Here is a 21,006-nt window from a genome sequence, read left to right on the forward strand (position 1 = left end):
TTGAATATTTCCTGAGATTATATTTCTGCCTTTTCCTGCAGGGTATGAGAAAAACCAATTAAGATTAGAGGATGATGCATCACAGTTTAATTTAGCCAATAAAGCAAAGAATTCTAGAAAGCATTGCCCAAAACCTAATTTTTGTGATGCTGTGTTTAAGAATCTACAGAATGCAAAGAAATAACAGTTTTGACACATGGTTGAGAGATATTTAGGTGGCATATAATTGTGAAGTGATGGCCATTATTTTAGTGATTACATAGAGGAGAGGGAAAGCCACACTTATGTTTTTGATCTTATGAAAAGGAAGCACTAAATGATGGCCATACCATCATGTTATGATAGTATGCACAGTAGTATGAGCCCTAATATAATACAACCCAACCCCCCTCATGACTAATTAAAAAATATCATATTTGGCAACATCTACCTGTGTTGTATTTTGGACATATTTTGATAACATAAATATTCCCAAAATATATCCCAGGTCTACAAAAATGTATTCTCAAACTACAGGCTAACAGTTGAATATGCAATTGTTACAAGTTAAAAAGGTTAATAAGTGAGCAGTGTGATTGATCTGATGATTTCAGGGTCTGGACAATATTTGGATGTCCTTGTGGTTTAATTTTTTTACATTAGGAGACAAATTAGTCACTCATAAAAATAACTTGTGTGCATTAACATTTTTGAGTTCTCGAAAATTTACACTCAGGACAAGATCACAATGTCTTTTGCATTATGCTCACATCTCAAGGGAACAACCTAACCCAAATCATGGCAACAAAATGTCCTCAAAAATGAGTTTCTCCTCCCATTTATCCATATTATTTTTTTCATCAAGCCTGTTTTTCCATCTCTGCATTCAAATGTGTATATTAATATTGGCTGAATGAATCTGGATAAGCCATGTGGCCATGCTTTCATCACAAGCTGAGAGTCTTGGGAAAATTATGTGCGTGGGCACAGCTTTGATTCGAGAGTAGCAATCACCGACAATCAAGCCGGGGTGACTTTTGTCAAATGGGTGATATGACACCGGAATTAGTCTCCTGTTGATGCTCTGTTACTCAGGCCGGGCACTTGATGACTGAAATTCCCCGAAGTGAGAAGACCAGAGGCGGCCTGCTTCTCACTGTTATCTGTGACATGTATCATCACCGTATCCCAGCGGACATGACTCACATGATCAGGGCCAAATGCTAGTTCTGCTATTACCAAGATCTTTAAAATCTTCTGTAGGCACAACTGGTTCAATTGAGTTGCCATCATTGGTCATATTTTCTGATACATTACCATTTTAAAGCTTAGAGACCATGGATGCTATTAACACTTCATCACGTCTGTCTTCTTCTTTCATGTTTCAGACGATGGGAAGCTCTCCTTTGAGGAGTTCAAGGCTTACTTTGCTGATGGGATACTTACAACAGAGGAATTGCAGGAGCTTTTCTATTCCATTGATGGGCGGCAGACCAAGTAGGTGACTCTTCTGTCAGTTTTCTGTTCATCTCAGTGTTCACAGCTCTGAGATTAGGTTTAATCTGACTGTTACAGTCCCAATGGGTATATGGCAGGAAAGGAGCATGAGATCATAAATGCATATGGAACCTCTAGTTATTTCTTTAATGTGTCTGTGTACAAGTCATACAAAAGCCTCCAAGGACTGATTTTCCCTTCCAGTCAAAATGCTTGTTCTTGCCTTCTGCAAAAAAAACAAAAAAAAAATGCAATGCAACTTTTTGGTGGATGAAAAAACTCGTCAAAGCCTGGCAGTCTAATCCACAAGGCTTTGGTGCAGGCAGTACAAAGGGAAAGAACCGGGTGCAGTTTTTCTAAAGCCTTACTCTGTGGCATGGAGAAGGAAAAGTTTGAATTTTCTCGTGTCTTCAGACTCTCTGCTCTCTCCGTCCTGAAAGGGTCATGCTCTGCAATCAGAAAAAAAAGTTCCCTTGGTAATTACTGTCCTGCAATAAATGAGTGTCTCCATGCAGCAAAAAAAAGTTCTAGCAGTCCTGCCTTGCCCCTGTCCTCATTAAAACATTTATTCTTCGTACAGTTCTGCAGAGCCCACTGCATAATTCAGCGCGGCCCATTTACTTCCCTTTAGGCGGGACAGAGATTCCCCCTCGCCGAACTTGTTTCTGTGCTTGTTTCTAAATCAAGGCCTATCTGATCTGATGGGATTATGGTTTAGCCTCTGGAGTCACTGTTTCATAAAAAGACCAAGCAATCCTAGATGAGGTGGTCTCAAGCCACTTAAAAAAATTACAGTGCCATGGGAAGGAATATAGTGTGTGTTGTGTGTTTGTTATTAAACATTGTTACACAAATCATTAATCTAATTCATTCAGATTATTATTAAAATGCTATTATTATTAGAATGTGCATACATGCTGTATATTCACAGTTATGTTGTTGTTTTTTCTTCAAAGATGTAACTAATATCATGACACTGGCTAATTTATTATGCAAATACACCAATATCACATTCTTCATTATGCCAAAAAAGGGATGGAATTGTTTGAGAGATTATATCTGTGTGTTCAGATGGACTGAGTCCCAGTGCAAAATAACCACTGACAAGCTGCACATCTCTGCACACCTCAACCTGGCACATTATGGACTCTTACTACTGCAGCAGCTTAATGAACACCTTTCAGATTCAATTAACTTTCTCCCTGTCTCCCCCCTTCCGGCTCTAGCAACCTCGACACAGACAAACTATCAGGTATGTGTATTCCTTCTCTCCCACGTCTCTGGAGGCGGATATTGGCATTTTTATAAACTACACACTTTGGTGAAAGTAATGGATCTTGTATCTATAAAAATGCTGAGGTGCCAACCCACCGGAGCTACAGATGCTGTAGATGCTGTAAAAAAAACAAAAAACTCCTCCTTCATTGAAAACTGTTTTATTTCACCAACGTTTGTGTATTTTACCCCCTTCATCAAGGTTTGAGTGTGTAACACTTAAAATAAAGCAGATAAAAATAAGTAGCAATGCAATCCTCTCTGCTCTGGTTTATGTACTGTTCTTAGATCAAAATGTTGGCAGACAAAAAGTACGTGGGGTCTCTGTAATAGTGGGAATGATTTATAAGCTGCAGATTCTTGTGTACACATGCTAAATATTTAATTCCCTTTTGCGTTCCGTTTGTGTCCTTAGATTACTTCTCTCAGCACTTGGGGGAGTACATGAATGTTCTCTCGGCATTAGAGAAGCTCAACATCGCCATTTTGAACGCAATGGACAAGACTAAGGAGGTAGGTCTGTCATAGTGACGTTTCTGTCATTCATTCAACACCACAGCTCATTCAACACGGTTTATCCAGGCTTTATATTGTACAAAGTTGTCCCGTTCACTGCTTTTGTGTTCTTGTTTTAACACTTTTTAAACTATTTTTTTAACCCACAAATGATTGAAATGTGAACATGAAATTTTGGTAAATAGTGAAGTGAAGTGATTGTCACATGTGATACACAGCAGCACAGCACACGGTGCACACAGTGAAATTTGTCCTCTGCATTTAACCCATCACCGTGAGTGAGCAGTGGGCAGCCATGACAGGCACCCGGGGAGCAGTGTGTGGGGACGGTGCTTTGCTCAGTGGCACCTCAGTGGCACCTCTGTTCCCTATCCATTTATTGTGTTATTGTGATGCATACATTCATAGCTTTACACATTCACATTTACACATTTTATATGAACCTTTTTTGTAGTTTTGAATCATCCCAAATAAAATTTTTCCATAATTCTTTTTTCTATATATTCCCATATTGAAATACAACCTGTATGTTTTCTGCAGTGCAATACTCCCTGGGCCTTACCAAGCAGCATAAAATACATCTACGTTTAAATCAAATAAAGCCGTCTTTCTGTGTTAATTTATATAAATACCACCTTGTTGGTGAGTGGGGAGAATCCAGGTTTTTACTGAGCATAATTGGCCTGCCCATCCTACTGGAAACATGCAGTTCAGTGTTACCAATGATTTAGCTGCTTCTGGAATATTTTAGCATTGAGCAGTTTGCATGAATTAACATCATAATCGGCTGCTGGGCTGAATCACGGCGGGTGCATTTTTCTGAACCCTGCTGCATTGTCGTTGCGTGCCGTGGCGCAGCTGAAGGGGACATTGCTACGCTGCTTTGTCAGCAGTTCCCAGCATTGCCCCGGAGGCCAACAATTCACGGTAACCTTATGTCCGTGTGTTCAGAGACACTCCCAGTGGTACAGTGCGATAACCTTATATCTGGCCTGAACACTTGCAAAGTCACAGAGGAAACTGTGCCATGGAAGTGTTTTAAAAATTAAAGAATGATTTTCCTACAGTAAGAATGTGTCTATATGGGGGAGTAATGTCTATATATTGCTAGCAGGTGAAATATGTGAAAATCTTCGGGAGGTTAAATGCTATATTTATTTGACAGCTTTTTCCACAGACACGTCTTACTTAATGTCTTATATACTCTGATAATGTGTTTTTATGCTATAAATTAGTCCAATGCTCTGTTTCGTGTAAACACAACAGCTGGAGTATTGCCTGACTTAACTGCTTCTGTCAGATGGTAATGAGTAGCATGATGTTAAGTGATACTGAAACACAGTTTGAATTTTATACAGTTTTTTTTTTTTTTGGCGAATTACCTGTCACTCCCCTCTAATTCACTCCTGTGAACAAAAAATCCCCCTCGATCCAGGGCAGCACCGATAAGATGTCACTGTTATGTGCGGATGATTCCTATGTTGTCATGTATAGTATGTGAGGAGGAGGATGTGGTAGAAATGAAGGCAATATACTGTATCTAGGACACAGATGCAAAAAATAATTCCCAAGGACCATTAGCAGCCAGCAATCATAACAGAGGTCCCTAGATATTAAGACTCTCTAATTAGGACACATCTGAATGAGAGTTTTCTGTCTATGTGTCAAATAGTATTTGGGAAATGTCTGTACGTGTAGCATCCTAGATTCTAGATTAATGCACCTCGCCATAAAAACATCTATATTTATGCAGATATTATGATATTATTATTTACTAGCTCTGTACTAGCTCATAACTGAATGCATCAAAACTATGAATGAACACAATAAAACGTACTTAACAAAAAAAGGTGAAATAACTGTTATATTCTAGTTTCTTCAAAAATAGCCGCGCTTTGCTCTGATTACTGCTTTGCACACTCTTTGGCATTCTCTCGATGAGCTTCAAGAGGTCGTCACCTGAGATGGTTTCCCAGAAGTCTTGAAGGAGTTCCCAGAGGTGTTTAGCACTTGTTGGCCCCTTTGCCTTCACTCAGTTGTCCAGCTCACACCAAACCATCTCAACTGGGTTCAGGTCCGGTGACTGTGGAGGTCACAGTCGTATTTAATCTGCTAAATCCAGTCTGCCTGAATAGCTTTTGGTGTTCTGTAGGTTTTTGGTTTTGCATGCTCACAGTAATTCTCTAGCTAGCAATGACCCTGAATATGCATCACATATAATCAAAGGATCGTCTGTTTAATCATCTGAAATTGCAATTTGCAAATGAACACCAAGCAGATCTCAGAGCATTCTGGACTTCCTTGGAATACTTCTTGAAATACTATTGACTGTTATAGAATATCATACTTTTTTTGCTTATTATTTTTGCCACTACCCTTAATTGCTTTTTAATTTTGCAGTCATGTGGAGCCAAAACTACAGCTTCAAGAAAATGTAATCATATGGGTTCCCTGTATTTGAGATAGTAATGGTATGGATAATGCACTTTTCTATTTCACATGGAAATTAAGTGCTTTTTAAAAGTGTAATGGTGCTCCATCAAACACCAGACTGGTAGTTAAAAATGTGTAATATGTATAAAACAAGTCTAATGTACCATGTGTGAGTAAAATCATCAAAAGACCCTATTAAACATTTTTACATCAAATTTGTCAGTTCCAACATCACATTAGTAAAGATTCTGCCTGTCTGGAACCTGAACTGAATGTCAGTGGATTGGTAACCAAAATCCCATGTCCCTTATTTAAATTCTGCAGCAGATGAAATCCTGATTGCATATTTTGAAAGTACATGTTTTTCCTGTCCCAGGAGCATCAGTCTCGGCTGGGTTGACTGTCTCGGTTGGGCTGTTTCTAAAAGCAGCAGCACAGGCTAGAAATAATTTTTTTTCTTTTCTGGAGAATTCAAGAGAAGACCAGCTTTTAACCACTGACACCTTTGTCTGATTGTATTTATTTATGTCTTAATCACTTGTCTGTCTTCAGGAGTATCAGGGTTCGTCTGTGCTGGGACAGTTTGTGACTCGGTTCATGCTGAGGGAGACGTCCAGCCAGCTGCTGTCTCTACAAATGTCTCTGCAGTGCGCCATGGAGGCTGTGGAGGAACAGAGCAATCCTGCACGGTGAGTGCACTTACACAAACACGCACAGGCGCACACACACACACACACACACACACACACACACACACACTCACACATACACAATATTGATGTAATGATTCACAAAATCCATGATACATGTCAATTAGTTGCACGTAGCTCATTTATATTTTAAAGGTGCAAGATCTTGCCATCTGGACAATTTAAACTTCATTAAGCAGGGACCACCAGGACCGACATGTTTATTAGCCTGTAGACAGGGGGACCAATGCTCTTCCCCACATCTGTGGGCTGCTTTCTGGTGAAATTTAACACATTGTATCTTTAAATATGTCTTTTAAGTTAAATTTAAGGTTATAGACCTTAATAGAGTGAGTACTAGAGTGATGTTTATGGCAGAAGGTATATAAGAACCAGAGCAATATCACTGGGCAAACATATTATTTATTATTTGGTTTTGGGGTTTTTTGCTAGTGGGATGGGCTGTTCTCAGCTCGGTAAATCTCATTTCCTTTGCACAATATAAGCAATAGATTTTTTTTTTTTCTCCAGTCTGTTTTGAAGGATCCACCATCACACACTGAACTAATGCTATGTTTCAGTAAGTTTACACATAATAAAATATATTGACTTCTAAAGCCAGAATCCGTTATGTAGAATCCTGCATTAATGTTTTGTAATATTGACACTACAGCTGTGATGTGATAACATATTTTCTATAAATAATCAATTATGACGCTATCTGTTAACAGTTTGACAGTTTCAACACTCAACGCTTAAATACAGTAGTACCACTGTCCTGTTAACAACACAAGATAGTTATTAAGCTACATTTTGGGCTGTACATACCATGTATGTTCCTGCTGTACCATAAGAGTGGTGAGATGAGATTGTCAGAGCACATTCATACATGTAACCCAGTATCCGCTAGCTAGTAGGATACATAATATGAACTGTAACTGTAATGCCTACATTGCATGTCAATGATAAAGCTAGATGGTTAGATGGATGTGTTTTAGTATTGTGCATTAGATTTTGTTCGGAATTTTATATTTCCCCCCTTAAACACACACAAGGCTCGATAAACGCTGGTCCACGCTGGTGGCAGGCTGCATGTGGCAGGTTCATTGGGTGTGGAGTCAGCACATGGGGATTGGCTGAGCTTCAGCCGGTCTGCACCTCGTGCTGTTCTATTTTCCCCGGACACCAGGCAGGACTGGATGCTTGCTGCGTCATTTAGTTAAGTGACTTCGAAAGCCGAGTCACTCCTGAGGACACAGAGAAGAAGAGATTATAATGCACAAATGATGTTTATTGCTTATGAAGTCATGTTTGGACAGATATGCATTCCTCTGCACTTCATTTCTGCTCGGTACTGCTAGCAGTGTGTGTGTGTGTGTTATTTGAGAATTCCCTCTCTTTAAAATTAATGAGACATTTAAAACAATTAACTTGTGCTCAGTGAACAAGAAAGAAGCAAATACCCTGGATTTAATGCACGTTATACAAGGCATTGTGAACATGAAAATGGATGTGAACCTGATTTTTATTTTACCAGATTCAGATGCTTGGTTTTATGAATTTGCTGTAATTGCTTAGACACAAGCTTGCATATGGTAAATCGGGAATCAGTACCATGGACAGTACCAACTACCTGGATGGCTATTCTTCTGTGTGAGTCGAAATGTAACCATATGTAATGGGATTAAACTCTTCTGGCGTGAAAGTTAAAGTGAGTGTTAGTTCCACCTGGCCAATTTGATTGGATGAGGGCACACCTGAATGTGACAATATCGTTCATTCATTTCTCATTCACTCATTCATTATCCTTAGCTGCTTAGTCCTGTTACTCGTGGCTGCTGGAGCACATCCTGGGGCACCGGGCACGAGGCGGGGCAGAACACATACACTCCATTCACTCACACACTCACACCTATGCCTTTGGATGGAGGGAGGAAACCAGAGAGCCCAGAGGAAACCCATAACATCCCAGGGAGAGCATGTAAACTCCGGCGCAGACAAGATCTGAGACGGGATTCACAACCTAGTGTAGGTGTGAGGCCACTTTGCTAGCCGCCTGACCACCACACATCACACACGTCACATTCATTTCTTCAAATATTATTCCACCTCATTACAATGTACAGTTGTACATTACTCACATTACAACCTGTTGCCTGCTGTACGTTGCGGCTTATCACGAAAACAGCCATGAGCATCAAAGAGTAAACAGGCATAATCACAGTAACTCATGGCAGTAGCTTATGTTCTATGTTATTGATAGTATACCATCAACGGTGGTTTTTGAGTTTAACTGAATTTAACTCCATTGCATGACAGATTAGAATACTGAGAGATCCAACATGTTTAGCGGTAATTGTGGTGTCAGCGGAGTACCAGGTGCTGAACATTTCAGGGTTCCGGTCTGCAGATTAGGACTATTTTTGCCAAGTTCTTCTGAAGCAGAAAGGATGCCCTGTTGGGTCTTGAGCAATTACCCTGTTAAGGATCAGTTGTTGTGACTACACCTGAGAAAGAGGAGGCAAAATGGTGGGAGACAGGAGACAAATTATGCCTTTTACCTTCGAATACTCTGAGAATTGGGTCATTTATCTTTTATTTTTTGCTCTCTGTTTTTTCCTATTTTGCATTTACGTTTTGTGCATGTTCTTTTCAGTGCCTCTCCATCTGTTCACTGCTCTCCGTTTATTCGTCCTTTCCCTCTCTCGCCCTCCCTCTCTTTCCCTCAGTAATGAAGTGAAGGCCGTTCCCGAGCTCCTTTCTGTGCAGAAGAGCAGCAGGAGGTGTGGACGTCGTGTCCAGAAAAACCTCTGCCTGTCACCTACAGACCCCTACTCAGGGATTCTAACTACAGGTAGCACACACACACACACAGCAACTGCTAAACTGCATCATTAATTAACCCTCGCTGTGTTGTTTCTTTACATTAACAGCATATCAGTGCTTTGTAGGCCATATCTTGACTGATCTTCATAACTGTATAGCTAGACTGAAATCAACAATTGCTGTTTAACAGAGACCATAAGCTAAATGCAAAGAACCTTACATAAAAAAATCAAATATACAGTCAGGATAAAACTTTTATTTTTGTTCAGTAGATTCTCTTTAAAAAGGTGAGTCTTTAGTTCTTGCTTGAAGATGGGGGGCTCAGACATTCTGATGGTAAATGGAAGTTGGTTCTACCCTTGATGAACCAGAACTGAAAAGAGTCTGGATTCATGTCTTGCTATTTTGATGAGAAGATACTTGATTGATGCTATGCTTGATACTCTGAGAAGATGAGAAGTCACCCTTTATTTAATCCATGCTTAGACATGGGAAGGAGCAGGACTGTTCATCTATTCATCTTGAATGCAAGAGTTCATGTCTTGAACTGCTTTGGCAGTTTGAAAACAGAGTTGTAGTGTGTGAGAACAAGTCTTGCAGTAGTATTCTGGATCAGTTGATGTTGTAAATGAGGTATTTGCATGACAGGGTAATATTGTCAATGTCAGTGGAGAATGACAGGTCTTTGTCTATTGTAACAGGTCTTTGTCTATTGGATTGGGTTTTTTTGTACCTTTACAAACATGAACATCAGCCACTTTTGGAAAATTGGTCAAATCCACTAGCCATTCCATCACTATTGTGCTGCTGAAGTCTCACAATTTACAAGCATTTTTGTTGGTACATTTGGGTTTATTGGGATTATTTCTATGTGGTGCAGGTTCATGGGTACAACTATGCACTTCATGTACCTTTAAAGGTACAACATGGTATTACAAAGGATCTGTCCTGTTCTTTTTGAGGTACAATCAACTGAAAGGAACAGTTTTGTACCTGGAGGTTTAATATTGTTCCCTTTGTGTACCTTTATTTCTCTGTGTGCACAGCACAACACACCATGACAAAATGTGTCCTCTGCTTTTAACCATCGCTCTTGGTGAGCAGTGGGCAGCCATGGGCGCCCACTGCTCTCCAAGGGCAATGGTGTGTGTGCGTGTGTGTGTGTGTGTGTGTGTGTGTGTGTGTATATTATTTTAACCTAGAAATACATGTTAAGATGCATGTTTACAGATATTTTAAAAATTACATAACATGGTCATAGAAAAGGTGTGTGTGTGTCATCATCAGGAGTGACAGTGGACACAGATGACCACTGGTGCTCCCAGATCAACAGGCTGCAGCAGCTCATTGATAAGCTGGAGTGCCAGGTGAGTCCTAAGTGTCTCCTAACACTCATTGAGGGGACTGTAATGATCTTTCCTGGATTGTTGGTCCCGGGACACTGAGTGCAGGCCGCACCCCTTCCGGATCCCCTACACCAGTTTTCCCTCCTGTAAGAGAGTGCCTGCGCCAGTGTTGTAGAGCATGAGTATGTGGTATGTATGACATTTTGTGTGTTTCAGGTGTGGCTGTGTGTGGAGTGTCCCCTGTCCCACTTCCCCAAAGTAGATTCCTATATGTTTGTTTGTCATGAACTTTGATTAAACAGTTTTTTGTACAAGGCTCCTTCTACCCCTTAAATGTGAAATCTGGCTGTGCCAATCTGTCTTCATCATGTGTATGTTTAGCTCAGCTAAGCTTTACTCTTTACTTGTCTGCTGCAAAAAGCGCTAAATCTTCATTTAATTCTAACCTTCGGGCCAACATTCTCTGCAGAGTCCCAAGCTGGAACCGCTGAAGGAGGACCCCCTCGCCAGCACATACAAGTCTGTGAGTGTCCTACCACGTTCAACGACTCAATCAGATTCACTTTCTGCTTTACACAAATGGCCAATTTTCATCAGAGTCTGATCATTTGATGGCTGAGAATTACAGACAGCTGTCTGAGTGTTTCATTAGCCTCTTCACAGCCAGAAATGGATTCCAAAATCCTCTGAATTATACTTAAAGGTCCCCTATATTTTTAATTTACATCAGTCTTTGTGGTTCCCTAATAGTCTGAAGTCTCCCTTGCAAAATTCAGTTGTGGTGCAGAATTACAGCCACTTTTAACCAGTCACACAATGAGATTTCCCCAGGATGTGCTGGTTCAATTTCTGTAGCTTAAAATGATAATGAGGAGGTGAGAGGTAGGACAAGGGGGGGAGCAAAAAAATGTATTAGCCCACTGGTTCTTCAAATACATTTTTGCTCATTTTAACATCCAATCACTGAGCAAATGCAATGCTTCACACATTTGGAAGCCACGACGGTTGGTGGAGTTACTTTATTAAGAGGAAATTCTCTGGGCGGACAAAGCATGAGAAAGGGGAGGTAACCTTTCCTCTTATGACGACATAAGGGGACAAATTCCAGATCCGACCATCTGAGCTGCCGCTCTATGAATGGTGAAGGAGAATGACCACTCGCCACTAGCCACTGCAGGACCGCAGACAGGCTAGGGGAACTCTGAAAGGGAGATTTTATGGGATGTTTAACCGAGGGTGGTTCGTAAAATTTAATCATGCCTGGAGCCTCTGAGGGCCACATTTATTCTTCAAATTGCATGCATAAGAGGCCTCAGATGTTCAGCTGACAATTCTGCTAACTGATGTGACAGTGGGCGCTTTGAATCAATCTTTTGTTCTAACACTGTGACACAACAACATCACCATCTATCCCCTGCGGTCTCTCGAATTTCTTTCTCCTCCCTCATCCAGTCCACTGCTGCTCTTTGCACATCACGTCCCCTTATTTTCTACAGAACATCCTGCTGGTTCAGAGGCAAATGACAGTGGTGGAGGGAGATCTGGAGGAGTTCCAGAAGGCCCTGAGGAGTTACGCCGACACCACGACCAACCAGAACGATAACTTACAGTGAGCTTCATACACTGTCCTTACACACATAGACAGGATCACACCCCACTGCATGAAATACAGTAAAAAACATAAAACTTTGCATCAGCTTACACATAAAAAATACATTTAACCCTCAAGCAGCACAAATTTGAATAATGATACTTGCTTAAAATGCCTGGCACTGGGGATAACGGTGAGCAGCTTTGGGCATATTTTCTCGATCACACATTTCAGAAATTGCGTCATGGTCGAAGAGGGACATGTCTGCCCCTGCAGTGAGCACAGAAGCGTCCTTGCTCATGACAACGCATCGGGCTGATCGGCTGGCACTTGCGCCAGACTTGAAAAGATCAATGCAGTGCGGTGGTTCACAACATCACCATGTGCCTTCACAGTGCACAATTGCTGAAAGAAGAGCCAAAAAAAATTTGCTGAAAGAAGGCGGCCAAAGCAATGTTGGACATGTTTTGGAGTTCCAAGCTGATAGCATTGTTGACAGAAAGGTTACACACTGTCAGTTGCATGGCGAAGGTTTGGTTATGGCCCTAATGGCACAAACTTAACAGAAAAAATGGGAAATTTTTTTGCCATATCGCCCAGAAACATTTTTATCTATGCATTTATCTGCCAGAACTAATTAACAGAACTGGGTTTATTCCAAAATATTACATTCAAATTCACCCAATCTGGCAACACTGACTAGGTCCGGTCTCCTCCCTTCCTCCTGTTACCCTTCTTTTTAGTTGCTCGTAATGCCAGTTGCTTGCAGCACCGTCAGAGGCATCTTGGAACCACACCAATTATCAAACCAAACATGGAAATAGATTATCAATCCTTTTTTTCAATAATTCTGGTTGGTAAACAAGGGTCTAACAACCTCAGTCTATGTTATTTGGCTCAGCTGACTGTTTTGTAAGAATAATTTTTATCAATCTATAAACAGAAATGTGATGTGTTTACTTGGAGGAAGCAATCTGATGAATATGTGAAAGAATCAGGTTGGTCAAAAGTGCTAAAATAACAAGTCGACACAGCCACCCACAGATCCATCACCTTAACCACTGATATGAAAAACATAAATAGGTCTTCTTCATGAGGGCAAAGATGCTTAAATCAGTGGTGTCTCTCAGCCACAAAACATTATAATAATAACAACGTAATAAATTATACAATATTAAGATCTAAACCAGTGTTAACTGATCTGCATAAGAATAGTTTTGATACAGTGTGTGTTACAGAGTGCAGGAGTGTAGCATGGCAAGTACTGGGGTGCTAGTAGCTGTCTATCAACAGACATCATTTCAAATCACACTCTTACAAGGTGTGATTTCTTTGTGCCCCTGATCTTTGTTGCTCCGGGGGACTGATCCTATAATTAGAGAATGTAAATCACAGTGGATGAGTGTCCGATAAATGAAAAGATGTACATTTAAATGTGGAGTTCAGCCAGCGTTTTATTTATCCTGTTGAAATAATTCCCCAGTGCTAAGGGCAGTAAGCGGTGCTAAATGATTCCTGGTGTTTTCTCTTGTCGTTCATCTCACCCCCGCCACCCTTTTTCTTCTCCCAGTGTGTCTATCCAGAAGCTCCCTGAGAAGTCATGCTACATAATGTATGAGTTTTGGCAGGATCGCATCTCCTGGATGAGGTGTGTATATTTGTGTGTATACGTCCATATGTGAGTCTAGGCCTAGGGTCTGGATGAGTCTATTCATTGTGCTGCTTTGTGTGTGTGTGTGTGTGTGTGGGTGGATGTGTGCCTATGTGTTAATTTGGGAAGCATCTGGGTTTTTTCTCTATCCAGGCACACTTTTCAGATGTGTGATGAGCAGATGGCAGATTTCATTTCATTATTCTTCTTCTCACCTACTCATTTTCTTTTTTTTTTCTTCTATCTCTATCCCTCTCATTTTTCTCACTTTCTCTCTACACACACACACAAACACACACACACAACACCTACATATGGTCAAAAAAACCTGGCAACTTTGATGAAATGTGTAAAATGTGAGCATTATCCACACGGAGTATAATAAGCTTTGGTTACAGTGCCTGTATGTTATTAGCCGCAGGCGCTGACTGTGTTGATAACGGGTCACGCTGCGCTCGCTGCCGCCCCAGCATCTGATCTGACTTCACCAAGATGCAATTTCTGTCTTGCCGCAGCTACCTGCAGTCCGAGCCGAGCAAGACTTTCCAGCGCTGTGTCATCGACATGCTGGAGGACCCAGAGCTGGTGTCCACCATGCTGTTACCAGGTACCATGTGTTTTCTTTTCTTTCATATTTCATATTTCACTTCAAAATTATGATGTCCTAAGACTCATTCAAATGCATTTTTACTGATTAGCCTGTATATTAATAGTTACATTACTTATCAGTGGAATGTCTTGTATTTAGTGTTTTTAGTAATTAATTGAATATTAATACCTGTAGTAGCGCAGTATTGTAATCCTCTCGGGATTGTCTTATTGTAATGCATAGCATTATATTTAATCTGATATTTAAGATGAACAATTAATTGTTTTTTTCATATTCAGCACAGCTACATGCATTGATATTAGAATAATATTTTATTCATTAATTCAATTTATCAGTACATAGCATATTATTAATTACATTTTAACACTTTTTATTTTATACCTGTCTTTGTGATTAGCTGAGAGAAACCCAATGAATTCTGATACCTCTGAGTGCAAAGTAGTAAATAGTTTTAAACCTGCCAGACCTTAATGATACCAACAGTAGGATCATAGATGCACCTCTTGTATTGTAAAAGCTAAAACCTCAGGTTTTAAGTCAGAAATATTGACAGAACAGTGGTGTGTGTGTGTGTGTTAGAGAGAGAGAGTGTATACATATCATTACTTCATGAACATTAGGCTAATGCTGGGGTTGTGTGGAGGATGCTGTAGGTTTATATTGCCCCAAATAAACACAGAAATTCAGATTTAGATATTTAATCAGGCTGCCCAGTGGAGCAATTAGGCATGAGGCTCGGTTTCATTTCTTTCTCTCTGTCTGTTTCTCCGTAGCCTCCTGGTGGATTATGACTAACAACTAGCTGCAGAGCTCACAGCACACAGGGCGCCAATGCAACCCCTCCATCTATGCGAAAAATGAGACTCAAGACAGCAATCTTTAAAAGAGTCCTCAAGTGTTCGTTAAAAAAGCTTGAGACCTATGTTCCCCGCACACTTGACAATGACTTGCGGCACCTTTCCTTAGTCCATCTTTCTTCTTTCCTTGCTGTAAAAAAAAAAAAAAAAATCTTACATCGTTTGCATAGATAGCATTCTGTCAAAATGAAAAAAGAAAAAAAAACACACACACACACACAGCGGCATGTGATTTGTCCTTCCTCTAGTGCATGTATAGAAAATCAAAGCCATTCAGTTCCATGCATAAGCCACTGGCTAATACTTTGAAGCTCGAGAGCTCTGAAAAGAGGAGACTATGCTCGCTGATCAGCACATGTGGGAATCTGAAGTGCTTTAGGAGTAAATAGACTTGACTCACAGACTCGGCACTGACCTTTTTTCCCCCTGATTTTTGTACAGCAATATCAAGGATAGCTGTTTCAACACGCATGCTGACTTCACTTCTTTGCCATGCTTCAGATACGGTTAGCTTTATCATCCATGCTTCCTAGTAATAAGACCAAGTGTGTTATACTGTGTAGATAGGTTGTTCTGGATAGAGAGTACACAACCGATTCCATTCCCCAGTTTGAATATGAATTAAGAGATGTTTTTTTTACATTTTGCAAATTCTTGATAGCTGTCTTGCCTGTCATAAATGAATAGCTTTTTTTTTTTTTTGTGCATATGGCTGACTTTGTGTTATGTATATGACCGGAACAACAATGTAAATGTATTTTTGTGGTTCATGAAGTCTGTACGTACTGATAGTAAATAAATAAAACTGTAAGGATTGTTTGCAATCTTGTTTCTGATCTTGCTTCGTTGCTCCTGGCAGCTTTCATGAACTGTTAATTAAAGACCCTTATCACCGCCGTTCCAACTTTTCGAGCCTCACTTTCTGAAGAACCTCAAAGAGAAAACATTCAGGGCTACATCTTCCTCTCTCAAAAGAAAAAAGGGTTCAAAGCGAGAAAGTCTTTGTAGTCAGCAATGTCAGAGTTTTTTGGAAACACGAATAAGCTTTCAGGAACTTCATTTAAGCACAACTGATGTGACCAATATATTATACACACACGCACGCACGTGTATATTCTGGAGGAGCCTGGTGGAGGAGGTGGTTTCACCTGTGTATGTATATATTGAAAATAAATTTGTCACTACTGTTGTACACTTTGGCTCCCTCACATCTTCACCACCCTTGTTCCCCCCCTGACCCCAGATCACGGAGTTGTTCCCAGGTGTGTGATTCCTCATTCCAAACCCTATCCACACCCCAGGCAAAATGTTACACTGACAATGTGGAGCAATGGATGACAGAGAAATACTAAATAAATTAAATAAAATATTGTTTATTATGCAGTTAAGATTAAAAGATAAGTATTATGACAATAATTATACTTTGTACAATAAATGCATGACAGAGGTCATGTAGCAGACACATCTCAACATCAAGTGCTCAGAGGAGATTGTGTTTGAATAAGACTGCTGCAATGAAGCAACTTCTGAGAAAGAACAAGAACGAGAGTTCCTTGTGCCAAGAAACCCAAGGATTTGACATTAAACCAATGGAAATCTGTCCTTTGGTCTGATGAGTGCAATTTTAAGATTTGTGGTTCTACCCACTGTGTCTTTGCAAGACATAGAAAAGGTTAGCGGATGGCTTCCACATGTGTGGTGTAATGGTATGGGGATGCTTTGCTGGCGACACAGTATTGTGCATCCCACCTGTGTTTTGCACTTAGTTGAGCCATCATTTGATTTTCAACAGGACAATGATCCCAAACACAACTCCAGGCTATGTAAGGGCTATTTGGCCAAGGAAGAGCATGATGTAGTGTATCAGATGACCTGGCCTCCACAATCACCTCACCTAAACCCATTTCAGATGGTTTGGGATGAGTTGGACCACAGAGTGAAGGCAAAGTAGCCAGCAAATGGCCAAAGCAATCTTCACACATAACACCATTTCTAGACACTGCAGGACCATAGGCAGGCTAGGGGAACTCGTATTAATGTTAAATAATCTCACAAAGTGAACATTTTAAAACAGGGTACCTTTGAGAGGGTAAATACTTTTTACACCGCCCCTGATTACAGGCAACAAAGTTGTGCAGAGCTTATGCCAAAACATTTAAATTGTTGGTAGTTACATCCATACTGCTGTTCTTGAGGCAATGCACTCAATGTCTTCTTGTGTGTGTGTGTGTGTGTGTATGCATGCATGCATGTATGTCCAATCAAAGCCACAAATACAGTAAGTAACAGAGCCACTGCATTACTGGGACTTCAGGCTTCGCTGGGCATGTCTCTGCGGAGAGGGCGAGCATAATGTTAATGACACCCACGCAAAGGGTGCAGTTATAATGCGGCCTTAAAGGCACAAGGAAACAATTCCCCCTGACAGGAGTGCAGCACAGAAAATAGCCAGTGTTTCTCATTTCTTGTGGACAGAACAGTGTGTTTATACATTAAATAACAGACATAAGGTCTCATCCAACATCTGCGATCATTCATCTGATGCCACCAATTCACACAAATTGCTTACTTACTGGCTAAGACCCCAGAAACCACACAGGCTTAAGAATGTTGGTTAGCATCAAAGTAAAAGAAGAAGAGTCCAAACATTTGGGGATCTGCACACTGATCAAACATGTGTCAGGAACGCATTGCAGGGAAAAACACGGGTTTGATAAAAATAAAGGCAGAGATGAAACCATGAACCAATAAAACAGATGTAAAAACACAAATAACAGAATGAGGAAGGGACACAGGTAAGATACATTTATTTTAATAATCACAATCAACGTAATCAGAGAGGTAATCACGTGGCAATGCACACAAGAAGCTCCAGTCAGGATAGACATGGAACCAGAGAACTGGGAAATGTCCGGATCGTGACGCTGTGCCTGTGGCCCTCTAGGTTGCTACCACACTAGCTAGAACCATCCTAGGCTGAAACTGCTTGTGGTCTGTAAGCAAATGCATATATTGTCCGTGCAATGCACAGGCATCATAAAATCTGCTGCATATGCTTTCTTTGTGGCGCGGGCTATTAAATACCAGCATTATGTGCACAGAATGGCAATATTAGCTGGTAACAGTGACATTGCCGAGTCGTAACAGGACAGCACCTGCACATACTCTTGCACATGTCATCCTGAAAGTCACCATGTGTGCTGGGGAAAACATAACCTGAGGGTTATGACCTGGGCATTCAAATTGTCCAACTATCTTGGCACTTCACCTTTCCCTACACCACAACGAGCAACAAGGACTACACAGTCAAACTGACTACAGACAAGAGGCAAACAACGCGTTCTAAATCGTGTCTTGGGGGATGCAGAGGATGGAATCTGAATATTTTCCTCTTTTGGATCCTATCAGGCTCCAGCCAGTGAAAAGCCCTACTGAGCATCAGCCACTGCACTGACCTTGCATCTCCTCGCCATGTTACAGTGAGAGCTTCACTCCAAACGAGTCCTGAGGGCAAATGTTCTCCACCGCCAGGATCTAAATGTCCTCCTTCAGAATCTTTTCATCCTTTTAACCCCCCCCCCCCCCTTACAAAAAGCAGTGTTTATGGGAAATGATTCCTGAATGACTCGAATAAATGAACTACACTTTTCTTAAATCGCTTCCACCGTGGAGAAGCCATGACGTTAGATTGAATGAGGTCTTGTGTTTGACCCATTTGCACACACAGCACAGAACCCGAAAAACACATCCCCTTACATGATTTTCGGCATTACCATGATACCATGGTACATCATTGTGCAAAGCAAAGGATAGAAACAGAAATCAAAGAAAAAACAAGATGCATACATGAAGGGGCTGAAGATTTGTGAGTGGGTGAAAAGAATTCTGTCAAGTAGATAAAAAAATACCCTTGATAGTTTCCTGAGCCAATTATTGATGCAAAATAAAAGATTATTCCATCCAACTCTATTCAGAAAAAGTACACTGATGAATTCTCAGTTTACAAAGAGCCTGTTTTATGATAATGAAGACATAAATTGAATTAATCCCAGACAGACATTTCCGAGGCAGTGTGCCTATTTTCTGTTGCCACTAGGTATTCCGTGATAGCTGACAGGCACGCATTTCATTCATCTGCTATGGACCATTTTCTTACGAAAAATGCCTCCTGCATGGAGGCAAAGCCCTGCTTGTCAAGTGGATTTTCTGATGGGGCGAATAATAGCACCAAGTTTTTAGTATAATGAGAGAACGCTGAGGCCCAGATAAGGCTTGGTGTGAACAGACCGAGCTAATCTCCATGGTGGAAAGGATTCGGGGGGATTGAGCGGTAGATCCCGAGATTCCCCAGATAGTGTCGAACCAGATGATGAACAGATATGGTGGCTGAGCTGTGACTCAGTTTGTTTAAAAGATGGAATCAGAATTAAAAAGAGGAGATATCACCCATCACTTTTTAAATCATTTTAATAATGAACATAATAATCTACCTGATTAGAATTTTCAAGAGGGGCTAGAAGTGGTTTGAAGTGCAAAAAGCTATTTATCACTCAACTGAAACAATAGGGTATATATTAAGACAATCAAAAGTTAAAGAAAAATGTGTGGATTTAGTACTTGGGCAACACTTCAGCGACTCTGATTGGCGGCCATTACGCAGGCATTAAGCCATGTAATGCACAGGCCCAGGCATTTGTGCTCATTTCCAATCACCACGCGCTCTCTCACTCATTCACATTCCACAGCCATTTAGTCCTGCTACTCAGGGTAACTGTGTCACAGGCCGACTGGCAGGCCGGGGAGCTCGCCCTGCATCCTGGCAGGCGCGCAGAGGAAGTGTGGAGCGTCTGTGTCAGCCGGTTGAAATCCTTGCCTCTGCTTCCAGCTGCAGTCTCCCCAGGTTCTACTGTCATGCACCCCAGGCAACCAAAAAAACGATTCATTTTCGCATCGGAGGCATAGTTGCATCATTGAGTTCGGCACAAGAAAATGATTTTAAATTGTAAGTATGTACTTTACCCTTTGAGCATGGACATTGTAAATACAGTATTGGATTGTACTGGATTGGATTTTGTTCACAGATATAGCCACAGCATTGGTCTTTATTTTTTATGTGCCGCTTGCTGTAGCGACATCTTCCCTCAAGCAAATATGAAATATCTTGAGGGCACATAGACATTCTGACATGGACCAATAACATAATAGGATTATCTTCGCATGGACCATGTTTGTTTTCTTTATTCTTCTATTATTCTACAAGATGTATTTTTCCCACCCTGCATGAAAAATTTAATCTAATTATCATTGTGAAAAAAAGATATATCTTTCCCAATGTATGTACGGATGCCCAGTCAAATCCGTCTGAAGGCAGCCACTTGTAAACAGCAAGTGATGCTGCACTGATTGACATTTAGATTGTGAGTGAGTGGATGAATAGATTGCAAATGGATTGTTCCAGACAGTATTTTGTTTTTCATCCATTTAATTCAATCATTCAAAGTGCTTGATTGAACAGCAATGCCCATGGCTGCAGTCTTGGTTGATGCTTATCCTTTCTGAAATGAACCATCCAAAATAAAGCCAATATGCCAATATGCTTGTCTAGCATGCTGATGTGTTCTGGTCACTGGCTTGGTCGATCAATGTTTTTTTTTTTGGGGGGGGGGGGGGGTCCTTTGACCTCATCAGCATGACTAAATAGTCCCCCATGCACCCTGTCACAGGCTTGGTTGGTTT

General features: G+C 40.8%; 1 protein-coding gene across 2 annotated transcripts in view; it reads left to right on the forward strand.

The window, feature by feature from the left end:
• Window positions 1–16,094, forward strand: part of necab3 (N-terminal EF-hand calcium binding protein 3) — a 27,436-nt gene extending 11,342 nt beyond the window's left edge. For both annotated transcript variants that reach the window (XM_028997480.1, XM_028997479.1), the window contains 11 exons: window positions 1,368–1,476; window positions 2,703–2,728; window positions 3,167–3,264; window positions 6,253–6,389; window positions 9,119–9,243; window positions 10,503–10,582; window positions 11,031–11,084; window positions 12,058–12,170; window positions 13,723–13,800; window positions 14,319–14,410; window positions 15,187–16,094. In XM_028997480.1, coding sequence (XP_028853313.1) covers window positions 1,368–1,476; window positions 2,703–2,728; window positions 3,167–3,264; window positions 6,253–6,389; window positions 9,119–9,243; window positions 10,503–10,582; window positions 11,031–11,084; window positions 12,058–12,170; window positions 13,723–13,800; window positions 14,319–14,410; window positions 15,187–15,215 — 941 coding nt within the window. In that variant the 3' untranslated portion in view covers window positions 15,216–16,094. The remainder of the gene's footprint in view (window positions 1–1,367; window positions 1,477–2,702; window positions 2,729–3,166; window positions 3,265–6,252; window positions 6,390–9,118; window positions 9,244–10,502; window positions 10,583–11,030; window positions 11,085–12,057; window positions 12,171–13,722; window positions 13,801–14,318; window positions 14,411–15,186) is intronic.
• The last annotated feature ends 4,912 nt before the right edge of the window (window positions 16,095–21,006 follow it).

This window comes from Denticeps clupeoides, chromosome 12, assembly GCF_900700375.1.
Source record: "Denticeps clupeoides chromosome 12, fDenClu1.1, whole genome shotgun sequence".
NCBI classification, from domain to species: Eukaryota; Metazoa; Chordata; class Actinopteri; order Clupeiformes; family Denticipitidae; genus Denticeps; species Denticeps clupeoides.